At 52.8% G+C, this 10559-nt stretch overlaps 1 protein-coding gene across 1 annotated transcript; it reads right to left on the bottom strand.

Annotated features, from left to right (window-relative positions):
• Positions 1-168: 168 nt before the first annotated feature.
• DIABLO (diablo IAP-binding mitochondrial protein) lies at positions 169-10381 on the bottom strand. Its single transcript, XM_090292001.1, has 6 exons — positions 10288-10381; positions 9522-9648; positions 4838-4969; positions 4080-4190; positions 3839-3935; positions 169-886 (listed from the first exon to the last, which is right to left on the bottom strand). The coding sequence occupies exons 1-6, from the start codon at positions 10335-10337 to the stop codon at positions 693-695; spliced, it is 711 nt and encodes a 236-aa protein (XP_090148127.1). The 5' UTR covers positions 10338-10381; the 3' UTR covers positions 169-692.
• Between the last annotated feature and the right edge of the window lie 178 nt (positions 10382-10559).

Raw genomic sequence — 10559 nt, 5'->3', positions numbered from 1 at the left:
TTTGATTAAAAACACTGCAACCTGGCTAACTTGTCCTGGCACGTGTTGAATGGGAGCAAGAACTCCACGGGGGGGGGGGGGGGGCGGGAGCCCCTTGGGGCTCTGCCAGTCTCGGGGGAAGGGCAAAAGTGGGAGGCTGCTGAGGACCCCAGAAAACACACGCAAACATTTCTCTTAAATGCAAAAAAAAAATCATTTCCCTTCAGATACAAGAGAGAAACGCAAAGGAAAGGACACGAGAAGCATGTGTTGGCCTTTTGGTTCCTTGGCCAGAGCCGTCCTCACAGGGTAGTGGGGCAGGTCAGAGAAAGCATGAGAAACAAGAAATCTTACAGACAGAACAGGATACCCCCTCACCCCAAACTCCCATCCCTACGGAGGGAGCAAATACTGAATCCTATTTTAAAAAGTGAATACAATCGGAAACTGAGGTTAAACAGTTACTGAACTTGTGGACATGACAAGAAAGGACGTCCCTCTCTGGCCGGGAGGTAAAAAGGTCAGAGGGCAGCTGTGCTGGGTGGGGAGCAACAGTAAACGGGGCGCAGCGCCCCACGCTAGGAACCAGGCCCAGCCCGAGCCTGAGACCAGGGGGTCAGGCACGCACAGCCCACCAAGGCCTCGGGCAGGACCCGCCGCCGCCCCTCCCTGCAGGGAACGCCGGGCTGGCCGCAGGCGGAGCGCGCAGGCCCTCAGTCCTCGCGCAGGTAGGCCTCCTGCTCCGGCTCGGCCCTGTCGTCCCCCTCCTGGGTTTTCTGCCGGAGCTCTTCGGTCTGGGCCTCGGCCAGCTTGGTTTCTGCTTTCTGGGACAGCTGGCGCACCTCCTGCACCTGCGACTTCACCAGCTGAATGTGACTCCTGGCAGTTACGGAAGCCTGGTCTGCTCCTGCCGAGAGATGGGGCGATTAGCTGGGCGGGCGCACGGCGCAGGTGCACGTGGACACCTGCACGGCTGTCACCTGAGCCCCTCTCGGAGCCCTGTTCCCTGTTCTGCCTGCCAGCCTTCCCTCTGCAGACAACCCGAATTCCACACTCAAGTCTGCATTTTACTTTTGCCAGAATCCTAGCATTTGTCTCCAGCTATGAGAAGCTATCATCATAATTATTAAACGCAAATCCCACAAGCTTTATAGCTACACAGCTCTTAATATAGACGTTTTATGAATTTGTTTTCTAAACAAATTTCAGTTTTTAACTCCACAATGAATTTCTTTTTGACAAATTAAGCGATCAAAAATAAAACTGTCAGAGTTCTTTCCTTAACCAAACCAATCTTCAGATAAAACCTCTATTGGAAGTTTAAAAGGCACCTTATCTTTTAAAATGTGACCATACACCATGGGATGCTTAGAAAAATTGTTACCATCCTTTTACACAGTATCACAAGTGTATTTATTGCTTCTTAAGCTCTATCATCTCCGTGGCCTGCTGCTGGTGTGCTTCACGGCCCAGGCAGGCGTGTGCATCACGGTCTGCGGGGCGCGGGCGGCTCGCACTGCGCCGGCACAGCCTCCAGGACGGCGCTGCGTGGTGGCGCAGTCACAGGCATCCGCCTGTTGTTCCTGACCTCGATGGACACGCGGCTCGTATTTCACTGTTAAGAGGGTTACTGAACTGTTGTCGTTCAGGGAAATCCTATTCACCGCTGGACTTAAGGGTCCAGGCACCAACGGCACCGCGCTTCGCTGGAGGCTCTGGCGCAGACGGCGTAGGGTTACCCGGGCAGCTTTCCTCACGCAGTGAACTGTGCTGATAGTTTTTCCAGGGCTGAATCGTCACTGCACTCTGCGGGTTCGCGGCCGTCTTTAATTTACATCTGTATCTGTGGCACTGAAGTGTCATGTTTTTGTCTGGGTGCTGGCCGGGCCCCGTAGTCACACCGGTCAGGAGGCCTTCCATCATCTTCTGAGCCTGGTGCGTGTCCTCTGATACAGGAATTACGTTTCCTGAACAGCTGATAAAACTCGCCCCCCGTCCCCCCCCGAACACCTAGGCTTAACGTCCATTTCGGGGTACAGAAACTTTGAACACTATCTCAGCTTCTATGGTCATTGGTCCTTTTTGGATTCTTTATTTCCTGGGCCAATTTGGGATTCACATAAAGATCATACTAGTCTCGAATACTGTAAAAAACCTACATAACTATTAAAGCCCTTTCTGATGTCACTTCTGCTCTCTAGTAAGTCATACTTGCCGAACCTTAGCTTTTTATTCTTTTCAAGGAACCAGATTGTCTATTTCTTTTTAATCTTCTAATACCTTTTACTTTTTTCCTTTCACTGTCTGGATTTATTTTGCTTTTTTCCTGAGCTCTGGGTTACAAGGAACACGGCGCTTCTTGTGCAGCAAGCACCACCTGTCACTCCTGACTGCTGCGCTTTGTATTTATGACATGTGCCTCTGGAGATGCCAGTTTCTCTTTAAAACTACTTCCTCTGCACACCCCCTGGTCCGCTACAGACCGCATTTCTCATCACAGTTCTAAGGAATTGTAAATTTCTATTTTGATTTTTGGTGGGGAAGAGGTGTGAAGGAATTTGCTAAGTCCTTGGGACCTGGCACAAAATCAGCTTCTGTACTTGTTCTATTTGTTTTTGAAAAGAATACTTGGCGGGGGCAGTAAGAGCAAAATTTCCCTTTCAGTATATATATATTTGGTTAAGCTTTTAGAAATCATTCTGTTCTAACCCATGGTTGCAGGTTCAATCCCCAGTCAGGGCACATACAAGAATCAACCAATGATGCGTAACAGGCGGATCAACAAATCAACGGCTTTTTTCTACCTAAAATATAAACCCCTATGAGCCCTCTCAGCCAGCCTGGGAAATGTCTGTTCCTCCAGATACTGCCTACGCGTGCCTTCTGTGTCTCTCTGCCGGCTCTCAGCTGCCTCGCTGAGTGGTGGAGGCTGCCCGGCCAGCCCCAGTCCATGGCCCGGGTCCCCGCTGCCCCCTCCAGGGCCACCACCGTATGCTCCTCTCACCACTTCTCCTGTCCCATTGTCACAATCTCTGATTCCTTGAGTTTTTTTGTTTTTACTTTAAAACAATCTTTTGTGTCCTTTTTAAGATTTGGTGTTTCAACACACCAGCTTCTTGGTAAGAGCTGGTCCTGGGCTATAATTTCTGTGCGCTACTTTTTTGGGACCAGCCAGGTACGATGTTAAACTAGTTTCCCTCAAAATACAATTAATTAAAAAACCATTCCACATAAGCCCAGGGGATGGGGACAGTAATGTTCAGACCCAGCCTGGTGAGTGAGGAACTGCGTTTTCTACACCGAGGCACCAGGGCGCAGAGCATAAAGCCCAGGCTACCAGGAGCAAAGGCCCAAGAATCTGATCTACCCGTGTGCTGCTCACTTCTGGGTCCACAGCATCCTGGGTGAGTTACTTAGCCCCTCTGTTGTCCAGTTTCTTCACCTGTCAAGTGGGAACAATAACAACAGGCCCTCTTTTAAGGGAACATCAGGAGTTAAAAGTGCCTATAAAATGCTTCCCACAAAGCCTGAAAAATATTAGTCATTCATAAAATATCTGAAGTATAAAAAATAAAATGCTTAAAAACTATCTGAACACAAATCTTCCAACTGGAGGTGTAGTTTCATCGTTTTATTACTTTTCATTTTCTAAATACCGACAACCTCGCTTCTATCGGTCTGGTCAGCAGGGACGGTCCTCTGCCCCACCGTGCAGATAAAAGGTCGGCTGAAATACCGGAAACGGGGCCGTTTCTCGCCAAGTCAGAGCAGGGGGCCTGCGCCCACCTAAGCCACGCCCCTCGTCTTGCAGCTGAGAGGAGAGCCCCAGGGCACCCCCACAGCGCGCGCCCGGACCCACCGGTGTGGTACGCGGCCTCGGCCGCCATCTCGGAGAGCCCGACCGCAGTCATCCAGGTGGTCTCCAGCCTCAGGTACTCCTGCTGCTTGGACGTCATCTGTGAGTGAAACCAAGGGCTTCAGCAACAGGAAGGGGTCCCCGCACTCGCACGGCCTTGAAAAGGGTCGGTTTAGAGAGCGTGCCTGGGAGACCCCCCAGCGAGCCGGGGCCGGAGCAGAGCGAGGCCTCACCTTCTGCTTACCTCCACCCGGGCGCCTATGATCACCTGCCACACCTCGTCTTCCTCCTGGGAGTTCATTTTCCCAAGCAGACTGGTATATTGTCGGTACAGAGAAATTAAGGTGTAAACAGCCTACAGACAGAGAATAAATCAGTCTAAGAGGCATAAGGGAGGCAAGCGAGGTAGGACCAGGAAGACTCACACCTCTAGCAGGTGAAGTCCGTTACGGCAAACGGGCCCTTCGGTCCTGCGGCCTCACGACACCGCACTACTGTAGGGAGGAGGGGCGTTATTCCAGGACAGTGGCTCCACTTGTCGACTTTGGTGTTTTTCAAAGCTTGTGAACAATTCAGACATAGAAAGAAAACACAATGCGGGGGGAACTCAGACGGTGGAAAATACATGTAAAACACAGGCGGGAGAAGGGAACATGACTGATTACCACGCACTCGTCAGCTCGGGTTGGTGGCTCTCAGACCGCGCTCAGGCTGGGGCCCTGGTGCTGCTGCCGCTGCTGCCAGGCAGCTTCTGGGCCCTCCGACCCCGCCCCTATGGAACCGGGTCAGCGGGGTCCCCCTTTCGGACAACTGGGCTACTATGGTGAAGACTTTTCTTTTAGAAACCAGTTAGAGCAGGGTGAGTAAATACTTCAGGCTTTGGGGACCCTACAGTCTGCTGCCGCTATGAACCCACAAAAGCAGGCATGGGACTGGACGTGGGCTGTGCGCCCGTCTGCTAACCACAGGCCGGGTGACCGAGGCTCAGCAGAGGGCTCTCACCTTGGTGTACTCAGTGATGGCTTCGATCAGTGCATACGTGCTCTGCGAGAGGAAGGTGGAGGTGCTGTCTGTCACCAGGGACACAGCTCTCCTCATCAGCGCGTCGTTGCTGAGAGAATGAGGCTCCGATTTCTGAAAGGCACGAACGTTCTCACTCAGCTCCCAGCGCTCGAGCGGCCGCGGCCGCCACGCCGGCCAAGTGAAGACAGCGCTCACGCGGTCCCTGCGCTGTGCTGCTCGGCATCAGCGCTGCTTTGAAAGCTTTAGCTCGGCTATTTGAGACAACAGAAGTAGTTCAGAGTGCGCTCTCTACCGACTTTTATTCTTTAGTCTCTCCTCCAAAAAGCCAAGTATTTCTTTATATAGAAGGCTGACAATTATAACCAATAAATTTCATAGTTATGATTCATTCATCACCGAAGTGCTGGATGCTTGCGCTATAAAGATAACAACCTATATCCTTTGCCCTGGAAGATTTCAAACAGACTTGAGCTTACAGAGAACTTGAAAAATTAATGCAATCAAGTACGGGAGCGGTGGCAGGGTCTGCACGGGCTACAGAGGGACCCACGCAGGGGAGCAATCACGTCCATGATGACTGAGAACAGCTCAGAAAAGGCCTCAGAGCAGAGGGTTAAGCTGAGCAGAACAAAGGAAATGGGCAGAGGGGGCAGGACAACTCTGAGCAGAATGAACAGTACAGCCCTGGTCGGGAACTCTGCTCTGACCTCAGCTATTATGTTTAAAAAAGCCATTACTACTGTCTGACTCTGCCTTTTACCTCCTCAGCAGAGCGTTTATTGTACTGAACTAACAAAGATACCTATCCCTCTATCAGCTATTGTCTTGTTCTTGCCACAGTAGTCAAGAAATATCTTTGATATATATATGAATCTAGAATTACATTTCTATTTCATCCAATCAGATAATTAGGTATTCATTATGTACCTGCACTGAGGGGTATAAAGAAATGACCTTACCTGTGCTTATGAGCAGCTCATTTTGACATATTGTGGTGACTTAGGTCTTCACAATGCCCTGCACATACAAGGATACAAGGGGGGACCCAAAGAAACCTGGCATTTATTTATTAAAAAATGTGTACTTAGTCCAGGCTGGTGTGGCTGAGCGGATTGAGCGCCAGACTGCGAACCAGAGGGTCGCCAGTTCGATTCCCCGTTAGGGCACGTGCCTGGGTTGCGGGCGAGCAGGAGACAGCCGATTGCACCTCTTGCACATTCGTGTTTCTCCTCCTCTCTCCCTCCCTTCCTGTCTCTCTAGAAGTGAATAAATACAATCCGTAAAGAAAACTGTGTATTTATTGTAACATGTTTAAACTTCGGTCCCCTTCTAAGCACTCCGCAGTGGTGCAGCACACCACACCTATTGAGACTTGTTTCCGCTGCTACAACAGTTTTTGAACTTGTTGATTTTGATGCCTTTTAGTGCTTCTGCGGTTTTTTGTTTCACCTCTTCCACATCGGCAAGACCCTTTGAGGGCTTTTTTCATCCGGGAAACAAAAAAAGCAGCTCAGGGTGAGATGGGGTGAATAGGGAGGGTGGGACATGGGGTTCCTGCCAAGTTTGGTCAAAAACTGCTGAACGCTCAGGACAGTGTGGGCAGGTGTGCTCGTAAATCACCCGTCATGAAATGGGCAAATGCGTTCAGTCCTCAAAAAAAATTTCACTGAAGCCGAACGCAGCCTCTCACACCACCACCAGCTGGCACACTGATCCAGACGGGTTCCCAGAACACTCACTTAGCGGGGGAAACCTGTCCTACAAGGAGCCCACCCTCCAGAAGATAATTCTGGTTTTTTTTTTTTGTTGGTCCCCCCTCCTGTAAGTATGAGGAATGTTCTGCTAAAATGGGTTTGCTGGTTTCCTATTTAGTTCTTCCTGATAAAGCAGGCACCACTTTCATATCAACTGTCTATGTGATAGCCCCACTGAGGTGCCTCCCAGAGGTCTCAGACCATCATTTCAAAAACTGAGCTCCTGATTCCTTCCTCCCCAAACCTATTCCTCTCTATCCCAGTAAATGGCAACTCCTTTCCTTCAGGTGCTTAGGCCTTTAAAATCATGGGAATCTAGGTTCCCGACTAACCCATCAGCAACCCCAGCTGACCGCATGTGGCCCCATTCTCCCCACCTCCACTGCTGCCCACCTCGGCCAAGCGCACTACCGTCTCATGCCTGGACTCCTCTCAGTCTTCCTAGGTCCACACACACCTTTAAAAAGTTATGTCAGTAAATGACATGATAGTACACATGGAAAACCCTAGAGACTCCCCCAAAAACTATTAGAACAAAGGAATTCAGTCAAGTTGCAGGATAATCAACATACGGAAGTCTATTCCATATCTATACACCAGTAACAAATGATCAGAAGGAGAAATTAAGAAAAAAAATCCATTTGCACTTGCATAAGAAGTATAAGATACCTAGGAATAAATTGAACCAAAGAGGTGAAAGACCTGTGCTCTGAAAACTATAAGACGCTGAAAAAAGAAACGGAACGAAACACTAATCAATGGAAGGATGTATCTTGCTCATGGACTGGAAGGATTAACACTGTTAAAATGTCCTTACTACTGAGAGTAACGTACAGATTCAGTGCGATCCCTACTAAAACATCAATGGTGGTGTCTCAGAATTAGAATGCATTCTTAAATGTATATGAAACCATAAAACACCCCAAATAACCAAATAAATCTTGAGAAAGAACCAAGTGGGAGGTATCATTCTCCCTGACATCAAACTACGCTACAAAGCTACAATAATCACACAATATGGCAGTGGCATAAGAGAAAACAAAAAAAATACCCGAAGGAATAGAATACAAAGCCCAGAAATAACTCCCTGCTTATGCGGTCAGCTGATCTATGGTAGTGGAGGTGAAGGACATACAACGCGGTAAAGACAGTCTCTCCAGTGAACGGTGTTGGCCAAACTGGACAAATACATGCACAGAAAAGAAAATGGATCACTTTCTTCCACAATATAAAAAAATGAACTAAAAGTGGATTAAAGACTTAATTGTAGACCGGAAACCATTAAACTCTTGGAAGAAAACACAGGCAGTCAACTCCGACACCGCCCTTAGCAGGATCTTTTTGGGTAGATCTCCTCGGGCAGGGGGAACACGAGGAGAAAAATGAACAAATGAGACCACTGTATATCACAATATCAAGTTTTCGCACAGCAAAGGAAGCCATCAACCAAACGCCAAGACAACCTACTGAATGGGAGAAGATATTTGCAAGTCATGCATCCAGTAAGGGGTTAATATCCAAAATATGGAAGGAATTCATACAACTTAACACCAAGAAAACTTCCAATTTAAAAATACCAGAAGGCCGGGTAGCTCAGGTGTTTAGCACTTCGCCCCAACATGCCAAGGTAGCAGGTCGGTCCCCAGTCACAGGGCGTCTACAAGCACCATCCAATTGCTCTGGCTGGTGCGGCTCAGGGGATTGAGCCCCCGCCTGCAAACCCACAGGTCACCAGTTCGATTCCCTATCAGGGCACAGGCCTGGGTTGTGGGCCAGGGCCGCAGTTGGGGGCGTGTGAGAGACAACAGATAGATGTATCTCTTGCACACCCATGTTTCGCTCCCTGTCTTTCTCCCCTCCTTCTCTAAATATAAAGTTAAAAAAACAAAAAAACACAAAAAACCATCCAATGAATGCATAAATGAGTGGGACAACAGATGTTTCTTTCTCTCAATACATTGAAAAAATAAAAACAAATAATAATTAAAAATGTCAGAGGGCCTGAACAGACATTTTTCCCAAGAGGACACACAGATGGCGCCCAGGCATAAAAAGACGCTCAACATCACTGATCATCAGAGATGCCCGTCCAAACCCCAGCGAGTTACCTACCCGCCCCCAGCGGCCGTACTAATCAACGAACAAGCAGGTGCTGGCGAGCGCGCGGGGCGAGGGGAACGCGGGGCGCTGCTGCGGGGGCTGGAAGGCAGTGGGGCCACGTGGAAAATAGTACGGAGGGTCCTCAAAAATTAAACCGAGCTGCTCAGCATGTAGCACTCTCTCGGGTAATTGTCTTTCTCCCAACCACACACGACAGTCCCAGGTGCGTCCCATGAATTCAGACGGCTCCCGGCGGCCGCTGGCTCTGCGCTGGAGCTCCTTCTGCCCGGCCCGCTCCCCGCTCCCGGGGGGTCCCGGCGCTCCGCGGCGCGCCCTCCGATCCCTTAGCTGTTACTGGATCAGGCAGCCCCAGGCCCGGCTAAAGGAGGGCAACCCCCGCAGCACCTCCGGGCCGCCGGCGCGCACCACCGGGCCTTCGTTTCGGCTGATTCGCTCGCCGTTCTCCCCCCGCCGCAGCTCGAAGAGCGAGGGGCCGCGTTGCGCTCCGCAAACCTTGTTAAATGAGAGTCCGTTCTGTCTACAGACTGCGATGCGCTCTTCCTGTCGCTCCCGTCCCTCTCTATACAATTTCACCACCGAGACGTCCCGTTCTGGCGGAAGAGGCAGTCCAGACGGGGCCCTCGGTGTGTCCAGCTCGGAAGGTGCTGGCGCAGCCGACAGGATGCGGGGCCGGGGCGGGGGGCGCTGGGTAACGCCGGGAGGGCCTCTCCTGGTGCCTCCTTCCCGCGGGAGACGCCAAGCCCACGAGCGGCACCAGGACGGGGCACGGGGCGGGCGGCCGCGCTTACCTGGGCGACGGGAACCGCACACAGCGCCACACCGACTCCGACGGCCACCGTCGTGCGCCATGGCCGCACCCAGTCCGAGAGACAGCGCCTCCTCCAGCCGCCCGCGGCGGGAACGCACGCTCTGCACCTGGACACCGAAGTCACCTTTAACAAGGCGCCCGCGCCGACGACGTAGTCGCAGGGTCTCGGAACTCAACGTGGGGCCCCGCGGGTCGCTTCCCGGGCGACAGGCCTCCGAGGGCGCGGGCCCCTGAGCCCGGAGCTCAACAGGTGCCAGGTGTGGACGTTTACGGGGCGGTCTCCAAGCTCGTTAGGGGCCTCGGGCCCACACGCACGCCCCGCAGCCGCGGCCGGGCTCCGGCCCTCTGGCAGGGAGTCTCGGAGAGTCCCCGCCGGGCCCTGGGGCTCTCAGCGCCCGCGGGGGCGGTCGGGGAAGACTCATTCAGCCCGCCGCCTGCCCCGGCTTCCAAGGGCTGCGGGAACTCGCGGCGGGCGCGCCGCTCCAGGGAGACAGCGGAGGTCGGGGGCCCTGCTTTCGGCGGGTGGGATAACGGAACGAACCCGGCTCGGGCCGAGGGGGCGGGAGGCCTCCGCCGGGGCAGAGGCGGGACACACGCTCAGACCTCTGAAAGGGGCGGGGCGCCGCGGGCCTCTCGGCCGGGAAGGAAGCGCGCGCCAGCAAGGCCGGCGCTGCGGTCCCGCCGGGCGCTCTCGGCGTCGCCTCCCCCCACTGCTCCCCGGCCCGTCTACGCCACCAAAGCGGTACCTGAAGAAAGACAACACGCCCCGCGACAGCCAACTCCTCAGAGCCGCCATCCCGCGACGGACGGACGCCAGACGCACACGCCGGAAGTGACGTGGTTTCGCGAGCGGGGGGCGGGGCGCGGCCTCCGCCCAAGGGGGCCTGGCCCCATGGCCACGCCCCTGCCCAAGGAAGCAGTGGGTATTGGGCGGGCGGGGAAGTAGGGGCGGAGCTTAGGGAAACAGCTGTAACGGCCGCGCCTGTTATACCCAACTGCCAGAACCTGCGCGCGGGGC

This window comes from Furipterus horrens, unplaced genomic scaffold, assembly GCF_987537825.1.
Source record: "Furipterus horrens unplaced genomic scaffold, mFurHor1.1.pri manual_scaffold_11, whole genome shotgun sequence".
Classification (NCBI taxonomy): Eukaryota; Metazoa; Chordata; class Mammalia; order Chiroptera; family Furipteridae; genus Furipterus; species Furipterus horrens.
This window is presented reverse-complemented; position numbering and strand designations above follow the sequence as displayed.